Source organism: Macaca fascicularis, chromosome 7 (genome assembly GCF_037993035.2).
Source record: "Macaca fascicularis isolate 582-1 chromosome 7, T2T-MFA8v1.1".
In the NCBI taxonomy this organism is placed as follows: Eukaryota; Metazoa; Chordata; class Mammalia; order Primates; family Cercopithecidae; genus Macaca; species Macaca fascicularis.
The window spans coordinates 159,656,433-159,683,502 of record NC_088381.1 but is presented as its reverse complement, the minus strand read 5'-3'; the positions used below and the strand labels follow the sequence as shown (position 1 = coordinate 159,683,502).

Genomic DNA, 27,070 nt, shown 5'->3' with positions numbered 1-27,070 from the left:
TCAATGCTTATTCAGACAAGGAGGATTCCATAGTGAACAAGACAAAGTCCCTACTTTCATGTAGCTTAACATTCTACTGAGGGGGTTAGACCATTAAAAAATATACAAACAAATACATAATGTGATTTTAGATAGTAATAAGTGCTTGTTGAAATTAAAGCAGAGTAAGAGAAAGAGTGAGGGGAAGATAATATTCTGTTTTAAATAGAGTGATTAAAGCAAGCCTTTTCAAAGAGATGAAATTTAAGCAGAAACTTGAGTGACTTGGAGTAATTATTTTGACAGAGCATTTCCAGGCAAAAGTAATAGGAAGTATAAGATCCCTAAATTGGGGGTTTGGCATGAGATAAAATCTGGTAGTTATCCACCAAAATCTGTTTAGTGGCAACAGCAAGGAATATGGATCACTTCTTTCAGGATAAAATTAAAATTCTTGTGACACACAAAATGCTTAATGCTTCAGCCTGAGCGTACCTGCCTCTACCTGCAGCCATCCTGCCCCTACCTGCAGCCATCTGCCTGGCCATGCTAACCCACTCACCTTCCCTGAATGCGCTAACATTTCTCACACCTCAACTCCTTTGCATAACATGTTTTGTCTTCTTAGCATGTACTCCTTCCTCCTGTTTCACTTAGAGAATTTCAACTCATTCTTCAGAAATCCCTCCCTGACCACCAAGGTGCTCCTCCTGTGCACAGTCCAAGTTCTCAGCACAGATTCCTATCATTATCACCCTATTTTGTCTGTTGAGCCCCCAGACTAGCCTCACAAGATTTTAGGTTCCGGTCAAGGTCTATCTTATTTACTATTGTATCCTGATAAGTTACCACATGGCCTTGCACATAGGCAGTCTCGATGAATTTATTGAGTCAATGGGTGAATAAATGAAGACAGACTGGATTCAGATTTTGGACTAACTTACCAGCCATTTAACATAAAACTTTGAACAAGTTGTATAACTCTCTGGACCTCAATTTTGTCATTTTAAAATGAGTCTAACAATATCTACCTCTTAGAAATGAGGTGATCAAATAACATTACATATGAAAAATTTCAGCACCGTACATGGCACAATGTAGATACTTAAAAAAATTCATTGGGAGCCAGGTGCAGTGGCTCATGCCTATAGCCCCAGTGCTTTACAAAGCCAAAGCAGGAGAATTGCTTAAGTTCAGGAGTTCTAGACCAGCCTGGGCAATATAGTGAGACTCCTTTCCCTCAAAAAATTTAAAAATTACCCAGGCATGGTGATGCACACCTGTGGTCCCAGCTATTTGGAGGCTGAGGTGGGAGGATTGGTTAAGCTGAAGAGTTTGAGGCTGGAGTGAGCTATGATCATGCCACTGCACTCTAGCTTGGGTGACAGAGCCAGGACCCCATATCAATCAATCAATCAATAAAGTGACTCCTCTGTCAGTGTGGTGGCTCATACCCATAATGCCAGCACTTTAGGAGGCTGAGGTGGGTGGATCACTTGAGGTCAGGAGTTCAAGACCAGCCTGGCCAACATAGTGAAACCCCATCTCTACTAAAATACAAAAAAAAAAAAAAAATTAGCCAGGCATGGTGGCTAATAATCCCAGCTACTCAGGAGGCTAAGGCAAGGAGAATCACTTGAACCTGAGAGGCGGAGGTTGTAGTGAGCCAAGATCGTGCTACTGCACTCCAGCCTGGGCAACAGAGTAAGACTCCTTCTCAATTAAAAAAAACAAAAAACAAAAAAACAAAGAAGTGTCTCCTCATGTGTTCAAGTTTTATCATTAGAAATCAGCAAAGGCTTCTGCACACAAATCATACAGATTATATTATTGATCTATAAAAATGTAAGAAAGTCCTGCTTACGTCCCAACAGAAATTTGAAGGTCAGAATCTTCCTATAATAAAATAATCTCAAATTGTTGCATTTAATTAATATCCAACATTTATATCCAACATATTCAATATATTTGAAGCTTCTCTCTCATGACCAATTTTGAAAACCTTTTTCCTGTTGCTCCTTGCTGCTGTCAGGCTTCTGGGAATGCTCCTTAAACCCAGCTGCCACTAATGAGGATAAAAGATAAACATGTGGCCCATTGTAACTGTGCTGAAAGACTAATGACTTCTGGTAGCTTCTGAAAGACAGTTCATAGACAAAGGCATCCTCCATTAACATACGCTAATTCATGTGTGATTTCTTTTCTTTTTATGCCTTTTTTGTGCATTGTTCAAAATGTATATTCCTATTTCTTGTCCTCATTCTACAATCTTTCATTTTATTTGCATACAATTTTTGTCTCTTTATTTGCCTCACATTCCTGAACTATCAAACTTTGAAATTTTTTAGTTTTTTCTATCTTAAGATATCTTAAGTCTACATATTGGCTAAGTGATATTTTTATTTATTCATGTAGGTTGACTATGTGAAAGGAAAATTGTGGTATAGTGAAAGATGTTTTGCTAACAGAGAGCACTTTGAAGGTAAATTTTGGTTAAAGATATACTGTATTAAAAGACTTTTACATATACGAGTAACGGAATGCAAGCTCAGCCTTTGGAATGGTCTTTTAAGATGGCCAGGTTGTAGACCAACCTCCTTGAGGTAATCTCTGGAATTTCACAGCTGAGTCTCCATGTCTGATTTGTCTCAAATTTAGACCCTGGAACTTCTAAGCAAGCACATAATTAGATAAGCCAGCAGTGCAAGGGAGTGTCGGGTGGAAACCAAGAATTTCAAACTATGTTTCAAGGCAAAAACAAGAAAGGAAAAAACAGTTTCAAAAATGCATTTTTAACCTAAGCCACTCAGTTGCAAATTTCCATTGTGAAATTCCATTCCATTTCTATGGAAAATGGGTGGCATAGTTGATCTGGCTACTTCCTGCTGAGGAGGGCCATAGGTAGGAGGTACCAGAATGGAATTTGTCCACCTGGAGTTGGAAATATTCTCAAGTTCCTAGACTTGCAGTAGGAATTTGCGGGAGCGTTATGGTGCAGGGACATAGGAGTTTCTGAGAACATCTTTCCTGCATCCTTGTGCAGAGTATACAACAGCAATAAAATCCACAGCAGCTGAAGAGGACAATGAGCAAAATTGTGCTATATATGAAAGTCTTCCATGCACTAAGGGGCTGACTAAACCAATCTGTTATTGGGAGAAGGCATCTATAGCAGAATATGAGTATCCAGTGCATGCATGGCTTAGGTTATGTTGTGAGAATAATGTAGTATATATAGACAACAGTCTTAATGCATTAGTGCCGCTTTAGGCTGCAGTCAGGATATCTACAGCCATATAGTTTTGTAAGGTCACTTGCCTAATCTGAAAGTTTCTTCAGTAAGAACAGAGATGGCATGGTGGGTGTTATTAAAGGCAGTAGCCATATGCTTAGTCAGGGCCTCTACTTGTAATTCTACATCTATGGTCACTGCCTGGGGGAGAAAGATGGCTAGTGGGTAAAACCACCAGGATGCCCATTTTTGACAGTGGTGTCTGGCGTCTGTGCTTTTCCAGTTGGCAGGCAGAGTCTACATGGAACAGGATTCATCCTGGTAGGTAAGGGTACTCCCAGATGCATCTGCCAGTCCAATCAAAGGGTAGGAAGGGCCAACTGTGAGTGCCACAGGCCCACAGCCAGTCCCAGAGGGAAGGGTTGGCTCCATGTGAGAAGGAGCTGTTTTGCTACCCCAGCCATATAATTGCTAGTCAGTTGAAGAGTCTGATTACATTGCTGGGGAGGTAATCATCCCATGTTACAGGTGTTAGTTTGAGGTGTGCTGTGGTTGTGGTGTTCAGTGCATAGTGATGCTTGACCTATTACCTGTATTTGTACCTCTGTCAGCCATCTGACACGATTGTGTACAGCATATCCCAAGGTGGAGATGACATTGACCTACTTGCGACTTAGTTGAAAAACATGTTTCCTGATTTCCTGGCAAGTAGGAAATTCATGAGGCTTATGATGAGATGAGTTATGGCCATGAAAGGGAAATGGGTGAAGTGCCCCATACCAGGTATAGAAGTTACTCCAAGTACTTAGGTTGGTGGCTTGCATGCACCATGGCAAGCCTGCAGTGGAAGAAAGGGCAATTCCCCACAGACCCAGCAGTCTGTTCTATTCTGGAGGGAAGCTACCATTTGTGCCCATTCAGCAAAAAGGTTAGTTTCAGCAGAGATAAATAATGTACTCATGACTACAAAACTTGTTAAGAAGTTCATGTTAAGAAAAAGGTAGTACTTATCTGTGTGATTTTTTTCCTTTAATACAGTTTTAGGTCTTTTCTTGGCACACATGAACAGGCAGGCTGGTTGTCTGAAGTATCAGGTTGAGGATGAGCCTTCACCTGAGTGTGATATATCCAGGGTTTAATTCCAGCCAATTTGACAGGTGAATGCATGGTCAGCAGTGCATCATAAGGCCCATCCATTTTTGGGTAGCTGCCAGTCAGGTCCTTGTTTTTTCCCAAGACTTTTTAGCAGTACCTTAACTCTTGGTGGAAAGGGTGAAGGGGCTCGCCCCTAGGGTATGAGGACCTGGAAGCAGCAAACTGATGCATGGTTAGTAGTGTCTGCCCTAACTGGTGTATGTATTGTTTAATTCTTAATTTATTTATTAGGTCTAAAGGTGGGACTCCCAGGGAGGGTCTCCCATAAACAATCTCAAAAGGGCTCAACCTGCTCCCACTTTGGGGTGTTACCTTGACTCAGAGTAAGGCAATGGGAGAAATTAATCCCAAGTCAAATTACTTTCTTGACATATTTTGGCAATGCAATTTTTTTAGAGTGTGGTTCATCTCTTTAGTTTCTCCTGTCATTGTGGTCTCCAAGATGACAATCTACAAGTTGTAGGAAGGAGTGAGTCACAATTTGCCCTGACATTCCTGCAACCATCACATTCTTTTTTGAATCAGAGGATAGGCAGATGTTAACTATAGAATATATAGCCCGCCATATCAATAAGAAAGTAAGTTTGTTCTCCATTGTCCATCATACTCAGGGGTCCTGTGGGGACATGATGAAAGATTGGCTAAATGTATGAATTGAACAAGTTATAGGAGGACCTATGAATATTTATGAAAGTGGTCCTGACACATGCATATTGAATGAACATGCATGTAACATATGACTCCATTTACCTTGGGGGGAGACTTAATCCTTGTCTGGTATGATCTTAGGTCCTGTTTATCATTTGATAGCTTATTGCCATAAAGACCTGTTCTGTCAGTCTTATGATAATTAATAGTGATCAATTGTAGTGTCTAAATCATAAAACAGAGGGAATATAATGAGGCATGCCTGACTTTCCATCCCATCATGGCTGGGAATTAAGTTTTTAAGGGTTTTTCTTGGGGTTCCTTTCGCCAAGGGGGAGGATTTGTTTAGTTGGTAGGGGACTCAGTATTTTATTTTTTGGTTTATATTTCCTCTTTTTTGGTAAAGATATGCCAGAGGCAGTATCAATGGCCAAGTTTTACTTTGTCCCATACTAATGCTGGGGTGGTGTGACTACCTGTCCCAGGTCCATCATGCCCTCCAGTGGGACACCTATAGCCAAGGAACTTAGAGTCAAAAGACTTATAGCCAATTAAACATTTCAGGCCAGATTATAATGGAGGTGGGCAGGCACTCATTAACCCTTAAAATTCCTTGTAAGCAGCATAAGAGCTAAAATCCAAAAGCCAATAACAAAGTTATAAAATTGACTTATGTATATATTTTATGCATTGGGCTACTATAATCTTAGCTTGTAGCAATTAGTTATACAAAACACAAGCATTTTGTTTAGCTGTTTAGGCATCTGTGTGCCTGTCCTTGATTTGGAAGTTCTGAACTAAGTTTATGCCTCAAAACCAGCCCTTATAATATCACATGACCACCTCTTCTGCAATAGTCCCTGGGCCTGGAAGGACTGGATAGTTTCAATTTTGGAGGTAAAGTAAAACATAATTAGCAACATTTCAAACAAAATGGTTATAAGCCTTGCCTCATTCTGAGAATGACAGGAAAGGAAGCTCACAGGTAGCTAAACATTTAAATTATTTAGAATTAAGGCACAGAATAAATTATATTAATTCAGATGGGGCAAAATTAGTAAATGAATCTTAATGTTTTTTAATACAGGCTTGTCTTGTGTCCTATTAAGGCAGTATACGTTGATTGTCACCTTTGTCTGGGTCTAAAGATGAGGCTTTGGTTGACTTGAGATTGGTATCAGATACTGGCAGAGGCAGCATCTTCTTTAGATGAGATATGTCCATCTAGTAGTTAAAGCCCTGTAACTTAACAGCACATGGATTTGTTAATAGCACCTGTTAAGGACCTTTTCAAGAAGCTGGAGATGGTGATACTGGAGTCTATGACCTGACTGGAAGCCATAAAAAGATTTACATACTTGCATTGATTAATTTTTATAGCTTTGATGAGCCCAAGAAATAAGTCAGAGACTTAATTTAGGATTTGATTTTGAGGACGTTTGTGAAAGATGCTAAAAGGCTCAAAACATTTGGTCAAAATAGAAGAATAGGTCATTGTAAAATAATAGTTATTCATTTAATCAAAGTGATAATCAAAAGACTTTAAGGGCAATGTAGAAGGTTATGTGGCTGTAAAAACCTTAACCCTTTTAAATCTCAGGTTTTTTAAGCTTTCAAAAATCTAATAAAGACAACATAGAAATTATCTTGATAAGATGTAAAATCTTACATCTGACATAGGCCATCTGTGGATATGGCTTATGATACAGGCCATCTATAGCATGCTTAGACTTTGTATCTTGTCCTATATTACCTCTTTCCTAAACAACCATTTTACTTTAGGACAGAAATTTACCATATAAGATATTTTCTCATACAAAAAGTATTTTAATAAGAACACAACTTACAGAATTATATATTAACTAGTATTTTTATTTTTAATAACTTTAAACTTTAGTGAAAGCTTAGGAAGCAAGAAATCCTGAACTGTTTATCAGATGTTAACATTTTATAGATGAAATAATTCTACAAGTTTTATAAACATGTTTTCCCACATCATAACCCTTTTTTAGTTGGAAATGACCCAGACATCAAAATGAGCATCCAAAATAATTTTAAGATTTTAAATTTCATAAAAAGTTTACCTGCAAGCATTTACCCCATTTACATGTATTTGATTTTTTCATTTTTAATCATTAATCTAGATTACTTTTGAAAACTGAGATATTAGCACTAGTCATTATTTAAAGTTATTTTCCTGTTAACCATTTTTAAAGCTCATAAACATCAGGGGTTCACCTAAGAACCTTAAAGTTAAACACATGGGCATTTTGCTGACAACTTAGAAGATTTGGCTGTTTTCATTGAACCACCAATATTAAATTAGTCTTATGTATCAAAAAAATCATACAAACAAAGATCATTCTGCTTTTGGCTGGGTTTATAGCCTTATAACTTTTATGCCAAATCCAGACAGCTTAATATATCTAGCAGAGGCAAATACAAAACGTATCTAATCAGTAAACTCAGACAAAAATGTATACTGACACTTCTGAAGACATTTCTATGTTAATTTTATTAATCATATTTAAAACCAGTTTTATTTATCAAAGATTCATGTGAATTTGAAGAGCTTTTGGATTTCATTTATGAGTACTCATTTACTTATAAGCCAGCTTGGTAGTGTGCCAGATATGACACATCACATAATACATCAACATCACATAAACATATCTAAACATGTATATGCACACACAAATATCCAATAGCTTTTACCTTCAAATTCTAGCCATAAGATAGCAATATAATCTCATCATTTTATAAAAGATAGCTGGATCTGAATTATTTTTGTGAGAAAATTGGAATCTGTTCACATGGCTGAACTTTGTTTGCCTTAGTAGGTAATCCAAGAAAAGCGATGGACCAAAATTTGGGTAAAGCAGTCTCTATGGCAGTTCAGTTTTGTTTTTTATTTTTATTTCTATTTTACTTCAAGTTTCTTTTTTTTCTTTTTTTTTTTTTTTTTTTTTTTTTTTGAGACAGAGTCTTGCTCTGTCACCCAGGCTGGAGTGCAGTGGCCGGATCTCAGCTCACTGCAAGCTCCTCCTCTCAGGTTCACGCCATTCTCCTGCCTCAGCCTCCCGAGTAGCTGGGACTACAGGCACCCGCCACTTCACCCGGCTAGTTTTTTGTATTTTTTAGTAGAGACGGGGTTTCACCGTATTAGCCAGGATGGTCTCGATCTCCTGACCTCATGATCCGCCCGTCTCGGCCTCCCAAAGTGCTGGGATTACAGGCTTGAGCCACCGCGCCCGGCCTACTTTAAGTTTCAGGATACAAATGCAGAACGTGTAGGCTTGTTACATAGATATATATGTGCCATGGTGGTTTGCTGCATCTATCAACTGTCATCTAAGTCTTAAGCCCCACATGCATCAGCTATTTGTCCTAATGCTCTCTCTTCCCTTGCCCCCCACCCACCAACTGGCTCTTTTGTGTGTTGTTCCTTTCCCTGTGTCCATGTGTTCTCATTGTTCAACTCCCACTTACAAGTAAGAACATGTGGTGTTTGGTTTTCTTCTGTTCCTGTGCTAGTTTGCTGAGGATTATGGCTTCCAGCTTCATCCATGTCCCTGCAAAGGACATGATCTCATTCATTTTTAGGGCTGCATAGTATTCCATGGTGTACATGTACCCATTTTCTTTATCCCATCTATCATTGATGGGTATTTGGCTTGGTTGCATGTCTTTGCTATTGTAACTAGTGCTGCAATAAAGTAGCAAGTAGATAAGGGCCCAAATGTGCATGTGTCTTTATAGTAGAATGATTTATTTTCATTTGAGTATATACCCAGTAATGGGATTGCTGGGTCAAATGGCATTTCTGGTTCTAGATCCTTGAGGAATTGCCACACTGTCTCCACAATGGCTGAACTAATTTACATTCCCACCAACGGTGTAAAAGCGTTCCTATTTCTCCACAGCCTTGCCAGCATCTATTGTTTCTTGGCTTTTTAATAATCGCCATTCTGACTGGTGTAAGATGGTATTTCATTGTGATTTTGATTTGCATTTCTTTAACAATTAGTAATGTTGCACTCTTTTTTCATATGTTTGTTGGCTGTGTAAATGTCTTATTTTGAGAAGTGTCTGTTCATATCCTTTGCCCACTTTTTGATGGGGTTGTTTTTTTTCTTGCAAATTTGTTTAAGTTCCTTGTAGATTCTGGATATTAGCCCTTTGTCAGATGGGTAGATTACAAAAATATTCTTCCGTTCTGTAGGTTGCCTGTTCACTCTAATGATAGTTTCTTTTGCTGTGCAGAAGCTCTTTAGTGTAATTAGCTCCTGTTTGTCAATTTTGGCTTTTGTTACAATTGATTTTGGTGTTTTCATCATGAAGTCTTTGCCCATGCCTATGTCCTGAATGGTATTGCCTAGGTTTTCTTCTAGGATTTTTATGGCTTTGGGTTTTACATTTAAGCCTTTAATCCATCTTGAGTTAATTTTTCTATAAGATGTGGGGAAGGGGTTCAGTTTCAGTTTTCTGCATATGGCTAGCCAGTTTTCCCAGCACCATTTATTAAATAGGGAATTCTTTTCCCCATTGCTTGTTTTTCTTAGGTTTTTCAAACATGAGATGGTTGTAGATGTGTGGTGTTATTTCTGAGATCTTTGTTATGTTCCATTGGTCTAGATGTCTGTTTTGGTACAAGTACTATGCTATATTGATTACTGTAGACTTGAAGTATAGTTTGAAGTCAGGTAGCATGATGCCTCCAGCTTTGTTCTTTTTGCTTAGGATTGTCTTGGCTATACGGGCTCTTTTTTGGTTCCATACCATTGACATTCCTTACAGAATTAGAAGAAACTACTTTAAATTTCATGTGGCAGTTCAGTTTTTAAAAGTCTCTTTTATCCTGTTTTTCTTCCATTCCAAATGAGTTTCCAATGTTTACATTTCAGTTAGAACATAAATAATGAGTCCTATCTTAGCACCACATCTTAGTAAAAGCAGATTCAAAGCATATTCAAGGCAGGCAGGAAAAAAAGAGAAGGTAGCTTTAGAACTCTGATTAACTTTACAGTTGCAAATTAACCATGTGAGCTCTGACTTTTTTTTTTTTATTTTTTTTTTTTTGCTATAATTTGCCCATCAGTTTAAAATGTGCACAGAAATGGACCATAATATGTAACCAGCTGGAGTCCCAAAATCAGGGGCCTCTAGTGAGCAGAGGAGCAGCCTCTATTGGTGCCTTGCTTTTGCCTCTATCAATAATTCCCTGCAACTAGATTGCCAGGAATTGGGCGAATTCTCCTTACTTTACACAACCGGTGTTGATGGTACCATTCATTATCCCAATAGGCATGCCTGTGTAAATTTTGCCACACAGTTAGGAGAGCCAAATGTGTCAAAGAATTAATTTCCCCAACAGGCTAATGACTGGCAATGACCAGTATAGCCTTTTTTTTTTTAGCATATCCACCTTAATCTAAGTCCAGGTCCTGCTGCAATCCCAGTAAGCCGTAATGGAAGGGCAACAAATGAGATGGCAAAACAAATGGACAGAAAGGGTAAAGGGCAAAAGAATTGGAGTTGGGACTGTTTCAACGTTTATCCCAGGTATTTCCGACAAATAGCATTGAAAACCATAAGTGGGATACAGGCCCATTTAGATAACCTACAGAAGAATTCATATGCTTCTTTCCCCCATAAGATTTGGCACAGCTCTGAGAAGTACTTTGGGGTCCAATACAGAGCAACTCAGCCAAGAGCCAGGGTGACAGAAATTGTTCTACTTCAGGGTTGGATACCTAGATTGAGTGGGGGCGCTTATACACGCTGCCTTAAAGGGTAGAGAAAGAAGGAAAGAAAGTTGCAAGTAGATAAGGGCCCAAATGTAGATCACATACATACACAGTTACAGATTCAGATGGTACACTCCCAGGCTGATTCCCCGTCAAGGGGACTGGATAAAAGTCCTGAAACCTTGTCTCAACTTCAGATGGCTCCATGAGCAGCTAGGTCAAAACAGAACAAAGCTCAAGTGATGCCACAGATAAAGATGGTGTTCCTGCCCAGACAATGTCACAAGCAGCTATGTCCAAATGGAGCAGAGCTCAAGTGTTACCACAGAAGAGACAGAGGAGAACTGGGTACATTCCAGTTGACTTATCCAGTTCTGAAGTCCGTCAACTTCTTCACATGTCACTTACCCTACACCAGCAAAGTGTAGTAGGCAGCTAACGCCATGACAGGGAGAGAAGGAAGATTGCCTGAGACAAAAGTATCTCAGCAGCTGCCAGGAAAATGCCCAGAGCCCCAGCTGCAGGGTCAGCTTGCCAGCGGCAGCTAGTATTCATGAGCAACTCTTTTCCCATCCGGTAGCATGAAGAGGAAAGCCCTGGCACACTGCTGCAGCCAATTCCCCCACTCGCTGCAAACTAGATTGACAGACTAGACCACTCAAAATGCAGACTCCCTAAAGGGACTACCAAATTTGTAATGAATGCAAGCTTGGCTGCTTGCCACATATAAAGCCAAATGAACAAGGATGAGATGCAGTGAAAGGAAAGTCACTTTTATTCCAAAAGCCAGCAGTTGGGAGAGCCAGGCTCATGCCTTTAAAAGACCATTCCAAACTTTAGGCTAGGGAGAGGAGTTTAGAAGGGGGAACTTGGGGTGGAAGGCATGCAGGAATGATGCTGGGTACAAGGTCTGTGTGTTTTGTCCCAGTGGCTGTCTTGAATCATGGTCCACTTGGAGCATAGGCTGGTGTCATCTTCATGATGGCCAGGTTGTAGACTAACCTCCTTGAGGTAATCTCTGGAATTTTACAACTGACTCTCCATGTCTGATTTGTTTCAAAATTAGCCCCTGGAACTTCTAAGCAAGCACATAATTAGATAAGTCAGCAGTGCAAGGGAGTGTCAGATGGGAAGGGAGGGAAACAAAGTTCCAAAGTATGTTTTAAAGGCAAAAATCAAGAAAGGAATAAAAAAAGTTTTAAAATGCATTTTGAATCTAAGCTACTCAGTTACAACTAGATTTAATAAAATGACATAAAATAAAACTAGACCAAAATATGAAGGTAAGTTTGCTTTATATAAGTTAATGACCTAAAACAAAAAAAAAATTCTAACTTAAATCTGAGACAATAGGTACACTTGCAATAGGGATAAGAAAATTAGATTCAAGTATACATTACTTAATGATACATAACTTTTATTATTATTATTATTATTTTCATTTACCATAAAGTTTACTTGCAAAAATAACTTCTATGATTTTCATGATGACTATTAAGACTAACCCTTCCAGTTTTAGAAATACAGATGTGCTTATAATTCCTGTACCCTTGTATTTATTTTATAGTTGATTATGTTACAGTCACCTTTGAGAGAAACAGAACCCTAAGTGAGGTATGATATCGAATATTTTATAAGTTAAGAAATTTTGTTATACATGACTTCATGGATTGTGATTAATCTAAAAAATCCTACAGACTGAAAGGCTTCACAATCACTCTTTGCTCCCAGGGGTGTTTCTACTTCGGTTTAGTAGTACTTACCTAATTATGTTAATCAGGACCTAAGCAATGATTTTAGAAAAACAATTTGTACCAGAAAGAGATGCATTGCAATGTTTTCTGGGCTCATATCCCTCAGAAGAGAGGCACAGACATGAAGGATTTTTTTTTTTTTTTTGAGACAGAGTCTCACTCTGTCTGCAACCTCTGTCTCCCAGGTTCAAGCAATTCTCCTGCCTCAGCATGCCAAGTAGCTGGGACTACAGGCGCACTCCACCACATCCAGCTAATTTTTGTATTTTTAGTAGAGACAGGGTTTCACCATGTTGGCCAGGATGGTCTTGATCTCTTGACCTCATGATCCACCCCTCTTGGCCTCCCAAAGTGCTGGGGTTACAGGCGTAAGCCACCAAACCCAGTCACATTAAGGATTTTTAAAAAAAAAACAATTGTGATCAGTCAGAGCAACACAATGGTTATTAATTTATTTTCCTACTGTTACTAAAACACCAGGGATTCAGTCTAGGTCCTGCTGCTTGCTGTATAGACTGCCAATCACTGAGTCAACAAGTATTGCCAGGGAAGAAGGCTTTAATCGGGTGCTGCAGCCAAGGAGAATGGGAGATAAAAATCTCAAGCCTGTCTCTCTGAGTAAAATTGGGGTATTTACACAGAAAGGAAGGTAGGAAAACAGGAATTAGAGATGGGTAAGGAAGCAATCATGATGGATGAGGAGTCTGACTTCTCATTATCTGGATGTGGTGATCTGTTGAGTTTCAGTTCCTTGCCTAAGGGTCAAGTTTCTTGCCTGAGGGTCAATTTCCTAAAGAAGGAATTCAGATGAGACAAATGTAGGTTTTAAGACCAGGAGTTTAAAGACCAGTGGGTTTTAAGACCAAGGAGGGAGGGTTAATTTCTGTTTGTTAAAAAAAACTGTAAACATTAGTTCTATGAACAATTGGGCTAGTTTCACTAAGAGAATTAGAACTTATGTTTCAAAAACAGCATTAATTTTTCCCTTCTTTTTTTTTATAGTCAAGCTCTTGTTTTTATAGTCAGGAACCACTTCTTGAATGGGTACCCTGCTTACCTTACGTATTTAAAGGAATGAAAAGTATTCCAAGAGTGCTAACATTTCTTGTTGACCAAGAGCATGGTACGGGAGTTTTCCTCTTCCATAACAAGGTAGGCCTTATATCCCAGAGGGAATTTATCTTGACATGACAACAATAAAAATTTACCTTAGCGAAAGTTATTTTCAAGTTCTTGTTATGTCTGGCAATAGAACCTAATAAAATTGGCTACAGCAAAATTATTTAAGATCAATAATATAGCTTGACACTTTAGAGATTTCTTGCCTGATTGCCATTCATTTTGATGAAAATGGAAAACGTGATGCTGTGTGCAGAGTGATTCTCCCTTGCTAATTCTCTAAAGAATATAAGCTGGGATTTTTCTATATAAATTTAAGATTCCATAAAATGCTTAATTAAACAGAAAAAAAAAATGGAATTAATTGCCACAGATCTATATTTTTTTCTTCCAAACGTCCTTAACCTTACCTGTGAATTAGAATTCTTCTTGGAGCCATTAAAAAACACATAAACTGACAGTTGTGATGGTTCATGCCTGTAATCCCAGCAATTCGGGAGGCTGAGGCAGGAGGCTTGAGGCCAGGACTTCAAGACCACAGTGAGGCACTACTGCACTCTAGCACTCCAGGCGAGGTGACAGAGCAAAACCCAGTCTGAGAAAACAAACAAACAAACAAATAAAACCATAAGTTCAGCCCCTATCATCAAGATTGTAGGGAAGGAAAAAACTCTTTCCTCCACCTTCTTATGTTCAATGACTGGAGCCTTGCAAATTAAACCGGAAAAAAAAAAAAGATTAATAGGAGAAAACAGTTTATTTACATGTGCAGTGTGCACACATGGGAAACTCAGTGATGAGGTTAAAATGTGGAGGTTAGGTACCATCTTAATAGGTGAAGGGGAGAGGGAGAAAATCATTTATGGAAACACAAATTGCTTTTAAAAAAAAAAAAAAGATAAATGGGTTTTCAGGACAGCAAACAGGAGATACGATTTTTTATTTGTTTGTTTGTTCTTTGGGGCTTTTTTGAGATGGTGTCTCACTCTGCTGCCCAGGCTGGAGTTCAGTGGTGCAATCTCAGCTCACTGCAACCTCAGCTCACTGCAACCTCTGCCTCCCAGGCTCAAGCAATTCTCCTACCATAGCCTTCCAAGTAGCTGGGATTACAGGTGCCTGCCACCACACCTGGCCAATTTTTGTATTTTTTAGTAGAGATGGGGTTTTGTCATGTTGGCCAGGCTAGTCTTGAACTCCTGACCTCAGGTGATCCACCCACGTTGGCCTTCCAAAGTGCTGGAATTGCAAGCATGAGCCACAGCACCTGGCCAGGAGATATGAATGATTTCGATAATGTTTGAAAATCTAGGTATGAGTGGTCTTTCCTTCTCCTTCAGGGCTATAAAACTCCTCTGGAGAAGGGATTTGGGACAGGTTTTATTTGCATTCTTCCTTCTGGGAGTAGATCTGCCCCAAAGAGGAATTTCTGTCAGCCTCATTTCCTAGCAGTTCCTGCTTTTAGTCAGACACCAGAGGCTCCAAAGTTTTTTCTCTGCATCTGTTGAATCTCAACAGTCTTCAGCTTAAAATTATCTTTATATAAAAGTGGCATTTTTTTGTTTTGAGACAGAGTCCCTGTCACCCAGGCTGGAGTGCAGTGGAGCAATCTTGGCTCACTACAACCTCTGCCTCCCAGGTTCAAGAGATTCTCCCACCTCAGCGTCCCAAGTAACAGAAATTACAGGTGTGTGCCACCACGCCGGCTAATTTTTGTATTTTTAGTAGAGACAGGTTTTTGCCATTTTGTCCAGGCTGACCTCGAACTCCTGGCCTCAAGTGATCCACCCAGCTCGGCCTCCCAAAGTGCTGGGATTATAGGCGTAAGCCACTGTGCCTGGCCAAAAGTAGCATATTTTGAGGTTTCATATCTCTTTTTTTTCTTTTGAGACGGTCTCACTCTGTCACTCAGGCTGGAGTACAGTGGTGTGATCATAGCTCACCGTAGACTCTAACTCCTGGCTCAAGCGATCCTCTGCCTTGGCCTGATTAGTAGCTGGGACTACAGGTGCATGCCACCGTGCCTGGCTAATTTTTAATTTTTTTTATGCAGTTGGGTCTCACTTTGTTGACCAGGCTGTTCTCAAATTCCTAGGCTCAAGCAATCCTCTCGCGTAGGCCTCCCAAAGTGCTGAGATTACAAACCACTTTTATATAAAGATAATTTTAAGCTGAAGACTGTGCCTGGCCTGAGCTGTCATATTCTGATCCCCTTTAAAATCATGGTTGAATAGAACTGGGGTGTGGCTTAGGCATCCATACTATTGGCATGATAGTCATAAGCATGGGCTTTGGAGTCTGTCTGCCAAGTTCAGCAGTGATTCTATAATAAACCTCTCTTTGCTGTTAATTATAGAACTTTCAACAAATTATTTAATCTCCTAAACTTCATTTTCAACAACTATAAAATGGGTGTGTGGCAGGGGCCAGAGTAGTGGAGTAAAGAGGTAACAATTACTGTTAATCCTTCTAGTTCTATGTTGTGTTAGTGAGTGTATCTCTCTCTTAATAAAAATGCAAGTAACAGGAAATTCTAAAAATTGTAACACAGACTAATAATAATGGCAAAATTCTCATGACTTACTCATTCTTTGTTTACCTAGGTTAAGAAAACTGCCGTTGTCTCTGTGAGCATCCTGAGAAATGATGAACCAAGTGCACAAGCAAAATTTCCAATTTTTCGGTTTCCTCCATCATTCTCTTCTCCCGTTGGAATGGTATTTCATCCCCGAAGCCACTTTTTATATGTTTATGGCAATCAGGTGCGTACACGTGAAACTTCAGTCTGTGTTAGAGTTAAATCATCCACCTACTGTATGCTGCATGGTTGTACATTAAGAACAGAGCTTCTCTGATGACCTAGAGATGGCAGTGGGAGGGAAGACAATATTTATTGACTATTTATTGTATACTAACCTTGGTGTCTATTATCAGTTTTTACCTTTCAGGTAGTTCATTGGCTGATGAAAATGAGCCATGGGTACATCAGAGTTACCTTGAATGTTGCCAATTACTATACATGTCTTTCCAGCTCTGAATTACTTAGATTTTGCCACTAACCTCATCAAAAGTGTATTTCTAACTAGTGTTTCCAGCATTTAATGTTTGCCTTTTTCTGTTTGATTTTGTCTGAGCTTGACTTTCTGGCTTTGTTCTTTAAGTTCCTTCTGGTAGCTTTTTCCACCCTCTGGCTGCTCCTTCAGTCAGTTCTGTATCAGTACACTGAAAACTTGGTAAAGGAGTAGTTATACCATCTATGGAGCATCTGACAGTTTAAAAAAGTAAGGGCCACAGATTATGAAACATTAAGCAAAACTTTGGAACTAAGAAAGTACTGCAATGACTTCCAAAGAAGGAACTAATTCAGTTTCTCAACTATCTATATTATGTGCAAAATTTAGAGATTTGTAAAGATGATACCCTGTTTCCAGGTCTTCTTAAAACTCTCTTCCATATTTTAGTTTTTCACACTAAATGGTTATGTATTAGTCCATTCTCACACTGCTATAAAGAACTGTCCGAGTATGGGTAATTTATAAAGAAAAGAGGTTTAATTGACTCACAGTTCTACATGGCTGGGAAGGCCTCGGAAAACTTATAATCATTGTATCTGGAATTGGTTCCTTCCGGTGGGTGCTTGGTCTCGCTGACTTCAAGAATGAAGCCACAGACCCTTGTGGTGAATGTCACAGCTCTTAAAGATGGTGTGTCCGGAGTTTGTCCCTTCAGATGTTCAGATGTGTCCAGAGTTCCTTCCAGTAGGTGCGTGGTCTTGCTGACTTCAGGAGTGAAGCCGCAGACCTTCATGGTGAGTGTTACAGCTCTTAAAGGTGGCATATCCAGAGTTGGTTGTTCCTCCCCTTGAGTTTCTGGTCTTGCTGACTTCAGGAATGAAGCCACAGACCCTCACAGTGTTACAGCTTGTAAAGACAGTGTGGACCCAAAGAATGAGCAGCCGCAAGATTTATTGTGAACAGCAAAAGAACAAAGCTTCCACAGCATGGAAGGGGACCCGAGTGGGTTGCCACTGCTGGCTCGGGTAGCCAGCTTTTATTCCCTTATTTGACCCCACCCATGTCCTGCTGATTGGTCCATTTTACAGAGTGCTGATTGGTCCGTTTTACAGAGTGCTGATTGGTCCATTTTACAGAGTGCTGGTTGGTACGTTTACAATCCTTTAGTTAGACACAGAGTGCTGATTGGTGCATTTATAAACCTTTAGCTAGACACAGAGCACTGATTGGTACATTTTTACAGAGTGCTGATTGGTGCATTTACAAACCTTTAGCTAGACATAGAGCACTGATTGGTGTGTTTACAATCCTCTAGCTAGACAGAAAAGTTCTCCAAGTCCCCACTCAACCCAGGAAGTCCAGCTGGCTTCACCTCTCAATCCCCCCTCTAAACAGGACACCCCAACTGCTGTTGGGAATTGGCCAATGACAGCTCTAGCTACTTCCTGCTGGATAGAGGTGAAGAAGGGGCCCTGCAGTTGTAGTGTCCTCCAGAGGGGAATTCTTTACGCCAGTGAAAGGGCCAGTGGGTCAGTCCAGGGGTCCTTGGTAGAAGTTGTTAGTTGAGCTCATTTGGGGTTCCATTTTTAAGACCATCTGTAGCTTGATGGCCTCAATCCTAGAGGAAACAAATTTGACAAGGAGGTTAAAAATACAGGGCCCAAAGGCAAGTAACAGCAAAATGGCTGTCACAGGACCTAGAAAGGGGAGAAGTCATGTTGCCCAGCTCCAGAGGTTGGTATAAGAGTTTGAAAGGTGTTGTCTGATTTCAGAAGCCTTTTCCTGTAAACACCAGGCAGCATCTCTTACTATCCCTGACTGGCTAGTCTAAAAACAACACTCTTTCCCTGAGAAGGTGCAGAGTCCTCCTTTCTCAGCAGTGAGGGGGTCTAGGCCTTGGCGGTTTTGGAGAGTCACTGCTGCCAAAGAGTCTATTTGGGATTGTAGAGTAAAGATAGATTTCGTTATTTCTTGCAGACTGTCTGAGAGGAAGATATAGATTGAAGTTCCACATAAGAAGAATATGCCTTGGCTGGGTAGACAGAAATTTACCCTGGCTTTTAAAGGAATAGGGTACACTGTTTTTTCTTGACTACTTCTATCTCTCTCTTTCCTTCTGTCTTTGACTTTGTTTCTCTCTTTCTCTTTCTTTCTCTCTGAATTTCTGTCTCTTTATCTCTTTCCTTTCTGCTGGTCTTTCCCTGCCTCTGCCAGACACTTATGCTGCTGTTCTCCTCTCTCCTTTCCCTTTTTGATGGCTTCAGCAGTGTAAGACTGCCACCTCCTTGGGTTTTTGCACTGCATGCAGTAACTCCATAATTTCCTTGTGGTATTTAACGGGCGTTCCCCCAGAGGTTAGGAGCTCCCTTTCTTTCCTTATTGCAGCATGGGCATGTAGGATTAGATAAGCATACTTGCTATCTGTATACACATTTAGTCTTTTTCCCTTTCCCAGTTCTAAGGCTTGGGTAAGTGCCACTAGTTCTGCTAACTGGGCACTGGTCCCTGGGGGAAGAGGCTTACTTTCAAGTATGGTTACATCACTAACTATGGCATAATCTGCCCTTCGTATCCCATTCTCCACAAATGAACTTCCATGAGTATATAGGTTAAGGTCAGGATTAGCTAAGGGGACTTCTAAAAGATCATCTTGGGCGGCATAAGTCTGGACTATAATTTGTTGACAGTCATGCTCGATTGGTTCCCCATCCTCTGGGAGAAAAGTGGCAGAGTTGAGGGCCACGCACATACATATTTGAAGCACCAGTCCCTCAAGGAGTAGCACCTGGTATCTAAGTAGGCAGCTGTCTGATAGCCATAAACTTCCTTTGGCACCTAGTATGCCATTTACATCATGAGTAGTCCAGACAGTGAGATCCTTTCTTTGTATTATTTTGATAGCCTCTGACACTAAGATGGCCACTGCTGCAACTACCCATAAACAGTGAGGCCAGCCTTTTGCTACTACATCAATGTCCTTACTTAGGTATGCCACTGGTTGTGGGGTTGTCCCACGAGTCTGAGTAAGGACTCCAAGAACTATCCCTGCTCTCTCTGTGATGTATAAAGAGAAGTTTTGTCCTGTGGGAAGGCTTAAAGCTGGAGCTTGTACTAGGGCCTGCTTTAAGGTTTTGAAGGCTGTTTCTGCCTCTGGTTCCCATTCTACTAGATAAATATTTGCCCTCTGGGTCTCCTTGATTAGAGTATAGAGGGGCCTGGCTATCTTGCTGTATCTGGGGGTCCATAGTTGGCCAAAGCTGGTGATTCCAAGGAACCCCCGCAGCTGTTTTAGTGTCTTAGGGCAAGGATAAGCCACTATTGGCTATATTCGTTCCTTACTGAGGACCCTGGTTCCTCTGGCTAAGATTAGGCCTAGATATTTGACCTGCTGTAGGCAAAGCTGGGCCTTCAACCTAGATGTCTTGTACCCTTGATTAGCTAGAAAGTTCAAGAAATCTAGAGTAGCCTGCTGGCATGAGGTTTCCGAACTGGTAGCCAAAAGTAAATCATCCACATACTGAAGGACCAGAGTGCCTGGACTTTAGAAATGGCCTAGATCTTGGGCCAGTGCCTGACCAAACAGATGAGGGTTATCCCTAAACCACTGGGGAAAGACCATCCACATAAGTTGGGATGTGTGGTCTGTGGGATCCTCAAAGGCAAAGAGAAACTGGGAGTCAGAGTGCAGGAGAATACAGAAGAAGGCATCCTTGAGGTCCAGAACAGTGAACCATTCTGCTTCCTCTGGTATTTGAGAGAGCAGGGTATAGGGGTTGGGTACAACTGGATATAGAGGAATTACTGCCTCATTAGATGAGTCTAAGATCTTGCACTAGTCTCCACTGACTGTTCAGTTTTTGTACTCTTAGAATTGGGGTGTTGCAGAGACTGCTGCGTTTCCTTACTAAGCCTTCAGCTTTTAAATGTTTTAACAATAGCCTGTAATCCTTTATGAGCTTCAGGCTTTAAGGGATATTGCCTTTGATAAGGAAAAGTGGTAGGATCTTTTAGCCTGATTTGGACTGGGCGGGCATTTTTTACCCTTCCAAATTGTTCTTCCAATGCCCAGACTTCAGGGTTGATTCCCTCCTCAAGTAGGGGACAACAAATGGGTAACTTGTTCCCCATATTCATGTAGATAATAGCTCCAGCTTTCGCTAATATATCCCTCCCTAATAAGGTGTGTGACTTTCAGGCATCACAAGAAAGCCATGTGAAGAGAGCAAAGTCTCCCAATTACAACTGAGGAGGTGGGAGAAATACCTGGTTACAGGCTGTCCCAGGATTCCTCAGATGGTAATGGACCTTGAGGACAGTCGTCTGGGACAGGAGATTAACACTGAAAAGGCCATGCCAGTGTCCAGGAGGAAGTCAATTTCCTGGCCCTCAATGGTTAAACATACCCGGGGCTCAGTGAGGGTGATGACATGAGCTGGCACTTGCCCTGGGCACCCTCAGTCCTGTTGTTGGATCATCTGGTTGGGGGCTTCTGGCCCAGAGAACCATTGCACTCTGGGGCAGTGCACTTTCCAGTGATTGCCTCGGCATAGCGGACATGGACGAGGGGGCAGCTTGTTTCTCATTGGACAATCTTTTTTAAAGTGTCATTGTAAACCACACTGATAACAAGCCCTGCTGGGTGATTCCTGCTCCATTTTCTGTCTCCTCTGAACCACCAAGATTTGTTTGTCTGAGGACCATGACTAAGGCTGGGGCCTTTCTCTGATCTCGTTTTTGCTTTTGGGCCTGTTCCTCTTGGTCCCTGTTACAGAACACTGAGGTTGCCAGGTTTAATAATACCTCCAGATTTTGTTCAGGGGCCAGGGCTTCTTTTGGAGCTTTCTCCTGATATCTGCGGCTGATTGGATAATAAACTTATCTTTTAGCATCAGTTGACCTTCTAGTGAGTCGGCTGACATGGGAGCATATTTTCTTAAGGCCTCCCATAGCCACTCGAGGAAGGCAGAAGGATTTTCTTCCTTCCCTGAGTTATGGTGGATATCACTGAGTAATTTATGGGCTTTTCGCTAATTCTTCTTAGTCCTTCTAGAGCACAGGTCAACAGATGTTTACGACTCCAGTCCCCATGATCTGAGTCAAGGTCCCAGTAGGGATCCATACTGGGGATGGCTTGCTGACCAGCAGGGAATTCATCCCTTTCTTCGGCTGTCATTCTATAATTTACTTGACTAAGATACCAGATATCTCCAAACTCTCGGGCTGCTGCTAAATCAGCATTCTTTTCATTAAAGGCCAGATTTTGATCTAACAATAACATGACATCTCTCCAAGTGAGATAGAAAGTTTGCCCTAGACCCTGTAGGACATCTATGTACCTATCAAGATCATCCAAAAACTTCCCCAGGTCTGCCTTGATCTGCTTTAAATCAGAGAGGGAGAAGGGGACATGTATCCAGGTTGGGCCAAATTCCCCTCCCTCTACAGCTTGAAGGGGACATAACCAATAGCCTGGGGGTTTTTGTGATCCCTTGGAGATTTCTTTGCTTGCTTCCTTCTGGGTTGGGGAGATTGGAGGAGGCCTATTGATAGGAAGGGGAGCTATAGGGAGGCTAGGATATGGGGGTAAGCTGAGAGGTCCTCCTGTGGGATGTAAATTGCAAACTTGGCATAATTGTGTATTCTCCTTCAATGAAAAGAAAACCTGGACATAAGGTATTTCACTCCATTTGCCTTCCCTCTTACAGGAAAGGTCAAGCCGCAGGATAGTATTGTAATTTATACTTCCCTCAGGTGGCCATTTTTCCCCATCAGAGAGAGAATATCAGGGCCAAGCCATCGTGCAGAAAAAAATGAGCCGCCTCTTTTTCAGGGTTTATGGGTCAAATTAGTCCCAATAGCTTAGAATGCATTTCAAGGGTGAGCCTGTTGATGCCTGAGTGTTTCCCATCTGAAAGACAAAACCATCTGTGGTTTTGGTTTGTTTGTGTCTCTCCCCGCCCAAGAACCCGCAACAGTCCCTGGACCCTGCTTATCAGAGTAGTTGCACTCGCTGATGCAGCAGCAGAAACACCTCTTGCCCAAGAACCCACAATGGTGCCTAGACCCTGCTGATCAAAATAGTTGTGCTCACCAACACAGCAGCGGAAACACCTCTTGCTCAAGAACCTGCAACGGTCCCTGGATCCTGCTGATTGGAATAGTTGCACTCACTGACGCAGCAGCACAAACACTAGTTTTCCTCCTAGACCACAAGGAGGACCAAGGAAGGTTGGATTTAGTGGCCCTTACCAATGCATTCTCGAATACATGCACCCTTGCCTGTCCTCCTAGACCACAAAGAAGACCGAGAAAAATCGGATTTAATGGCCCTTACCGATGCATTCTTGAAAACCTGTTAGAGTCCTAAGCATTCTCCTGTTAGTAATGGGACTTTACCCATGTCCTCTAAAGATGTTATGCCCCAAAATGAAGCAGAGGGCCATACCCTGAGGGAGGGAAGGGATCTCCAGAGTTGAAAGGGTGATGCCTTTTGTCCTCACTTATGTGAATAGGAAGGATACAATTTCTGAGGCTCCCCATATCCTAGCTTTGGGAATAGCTTTTATTAGGCCTGCTTGTCTGAGGAGGGATCCTAAAATTCCAGGTAGTGCCCCCTACAATGGGACTTTGGGCAAAAATTATGTGTTTCTGATTAGTGAGCCTGGATGTCTGAAGAAGGGAATAGAGTCCTAAAGTTTATACTAGAAATCATCCTTATAGGAGAAATAGAAAAGCACCAGAGACAGGGAGTTGTTTTTAGAAGCGTGACTAGCCTTGGAGAAGAGAGGCGGGAGGAAGTTTGTCTGACAGGCATTAGGACCCAGGAGGCAAGGGTCAGGATAGATAGGATAGATGGGCGAGTCTTGCTTGGGCGACGTGACTTTGAGAGTTCCACTCATGGCTGCAGGGTCAACCAACTTGTTGTTGGGACCCCAAAGCTGAATGGCTTTCCTCTCTGTTGACCCTCACTCAGCTCAGCCCAGAAGTACAGGAAAAGCAGAAGCTGGTTCCTGGCAAACCAAGCTCCCAGCTCCAAAGAGTCGGGGGTTGTTAGAGAGCCCCTTCCCAGAAAGCCTGACACCCGTGTCTTTAATCCTGCAGTCATGCTAGTCACTTTTAACTGGCCAACAGATGCCCGGTATTTAGCCCCTGAATTCTGAGGAAAAACAGGACAGAATAGCAAGCAAAAGGGGTCCGATGGTACTCACCACTTGGTGATTGTCCCTTTGTGGTCACCAAAATGTGTCCAGAATTGGTTCCTTCTTGTGGGTTCTTGGTCTCGCTGACTTCAAGAATGAAGCCACGGACCCTTGTGGTGAGTGTTACAGCTCTTAAAGATGGTGTGTCCAGAGTATGTCCCTTCAGAGGTTCAGATGTGTCCAGAGTTTCTTCCTTCCGGTGGATACATGGTCTCGCTGACTTCAAGAGTGAAGCCACAGACCTTCACAGTGAGTGTTACAGCTCTTAAAGGGGGTGTGTCCAGAGTTGTTTGTTCCTCCTGGTGGGTTCATGGTCTCACTGACTTCAGGAATGAAGCTGCAGACCCTCGCGGTGAGTGTTACAGCTCATAAAGGTAGTGGGGACCCAAAGAGTGAGCAGCAGCAAGATTTATTGTGAAGAGCGAAAAAACAAAACTTCCACAGCGTGGAAGGGGACCCAAGTGGGTTGCCACTGCTGGCTTGGGTGACCAGCTTTTATTTCCTTATTTAGTCCCGCCCACGTCCTGCTGATTGGTCCATTTTATAGAGCACTGATTGGTCCATTTTACAGAGTGCTGATTGGTGCATTTACAATCCTTTAGCTAGACACAGTGTGCTGATTGGTGCGTTTACAAACCTTTAGCTAGACACAGAGTGCTGATTGGTGCATTTACAAACCTTTTGCTAGAAACAGAATACTGATTGGTGTGTTTACAATCCTCTAGCTAGACAGAAAAGTTCTCCAAGTCCCCACTCGACCCAGGAAGTCCAGCTGGCTTCACCTCTCATGACAGAAGGCACATCTTCACATGGCAACAGGAGAGAGAAGAGTGGCAGAGTGAAGAGGCAACAGCCTCTTATAAAACCATTAGATCTCATGAGAACTCACTCACTATCATGAGAACAGCATGGGGGAACTGCCCCCATGATCCAATCACCTCCACCTGGTTCCTTCCTCAACACCTGGGGATTATGGGGATTATAATTCAAGATGAGATCTGGGTAGGGACACAAAGCCTAACCACATCAGTTTTGGTTTTTTTGTTTTTTTTTTTGTTTGTTTGTTTTTGAGATGGAGTCTTGTTCTGTCACCCAGGCTGAAGTGCAGTGGCACCATTTCGGCTCACTGTGACCACCACCTCCTGGATTCAAGTGATTCTCCTGCCTCAGCCTCCCAAGTAGCTGGGATTACAGGCACCTGCCACCACACCTAGCTAATTTTTGTATTTTTAGTAAAGAGGGGGTTCCATGACCATGTTAGCCAGGCTGGTCTCGATCTCCTGACCTCAAGTGATCTGCCCACTTTGGCCTCCCTAAGTGCTGGGATTACAGGCATGAGCCTCTGCACCCAGCCAATATCAGTTTAAAACCCCTAATTTCTTCTTTGACCCTTGAACGTTTGTTCCCCTTATAAGAGGAACACAATTTGCATTCGATCGTGTTCAGGTTTCTCCACATATATAACAGGTGATCATCTAAATAGACTTCTTGGGCATGAAGTTCCTCCAGTATCCATCTTGTGTTTTTTTTTTTTCTGTATATTTCTCCAACTGTGTAGAATCCTATGACTTTATTTACTCATTTTCTGTCATTTTTTGAAAAAGTGGTTGCTTCATTGTCTTTTGTTCTAGAATTCCTAGGGCCCATGGATTGGAAACTAACAGTGATGTAAGAAGTTGTCATACTTGAGCTTAATGGTTTAAAAGCATGTAGATCAAATTTTTTGCCAGTATGTTATACATCTCAAAAATTCAGGCTGAGTGCAGTGGCTCACACCTGTAATCCCAGCACTTTGGGATGCCGAGGTGGATGGATCACCTGAGCTCAGGAGTTCGAGACCAGCCTGGGCAACATGGCAAAACCCTGTCTCCACCAAAAAATACAAAAAAAATTATCCAGCTGTGGTGGCATGTGCCTGTGGTCCCAGCTACTCAGGAGGCTGAAGTGGGAGGATTCCTTGAACCTGGGAGGTAGAGGTTGCAGTTAGCCAAGACTGTGCCATTGCACTCCAACCTGGATGACAGAGTGAGACCTGATCTCACACACACACAAAATCCATTTATGTGTGTTTTGATTGTGGACAATAAATAGTCAGAATTAAAGATAAAGCGTTTATATGGTGTCCTCTGAAATGGAGCTAAGAAACAGAACTAACAGTTGAACAAAAATTTAGAAAGGCCAAGGAATTGGAACAATTCTTGTGGAAACAGAAGAACAATAGCTAAAACTGATGTAAATCTAATAGAGCTTACAAAACGGTCCAGTTGGATGTGAGGGTTGTACAGCAATCAACATGTCCTTCACTAGGAGAATGGACAAATATACTTGGTATATCCAGATAATGGATTATTATTCAGTGCTAAGCAGAAATGAGATATCAAGCCATGTAAAAGACGTGGAAGACTGTAATCCCAGCACTTTGGGAGGCCGAGGTGGGAGGATCACCTGAGGTCAGGAATTCGAGACCAGCCTGGCTAACATGGTGAAACCCTGTCTCTACAAAAAATACAAAAATTAGCTGGGTGTGGTGGTGGGCACCTGTAATCCCAGCTACTCAGGAGGCTGAGACAGGAGTATCGCTTGAACTGGGGAGGCAGAGGTTACAGTGAGCCGAGATTACACCACTGCATTCCAGCCTGGGCGATAGAGTGAGACTCTGTCTCAAAAAAAAAAAAAAAAAAAAAAAAAAAAAGGAAGAAACTTAAATGCATATTACTAAGGGATAGAAACTAATCTGAAAATGCTGCAAACTTTATGATTCCAATGTATAACATTCTGGAAAAGGCAAAACTATGGAGAGAGCAAAAAGATCCGTGGCTGCCAGGGATTAGAAGGCAGAGAGGTTGGATAGGCCGAGAACAGAGGACTTTTAGGGCAGTGAAACTCTTCTGTCTCATACTATAATGGTGGATACATGCCTTATACATTTGTCTAAGTCCATAGGATGTACAAGACTAAGAAAGGTCCCTAATGTAAACTATGGACTCTGCGTGGTAATGATGTATCAATGTAGGTTCATCAGTTGTTGGGGAATGCTAGTAATGGGGGAGACTATGCATGTGTGGGGGAACTCTTCCACTGCAGTGTAAATATATGTAACACTACTGAACTGTATGCTTAATAATGGATAACATGATAAAGTTTGTGATATGTGTTTTTTACCTCAATAAAAAAGAAAAAAATATAAGATAACCAATAGTTAGATCACAAATCACTTTTGTATTTT

The 27,070-nt window shown here is 41.5% G+C and overlaps 1 protein-coding gene across 1 annotated transcript in view; it reads left to right on the top strand.

Annotated features, from left to right (window-relative positions):
• The window catches only part of CATSPERB (cation channel sperm associated auxiliary subunit beta), a 152,580-nt gene that overhangs the window by 44,108 nt on the left and 81,402 nt on the right, over positions 1-27,070 (top strand). Inside the window, 4 exon segments of the mRNA XM_045396737.3 lie at positions 2,395-2,461; positions 12,329-12,375; positions 13,518-13,667; positions 16,235-16,393. Coding sequence (XP_045252672.3) covers positions 2,395-2,461; positions 12,329-12,375; positions 13,518-13,667; positions 16,235-16,393 — 423 coding nt within the window.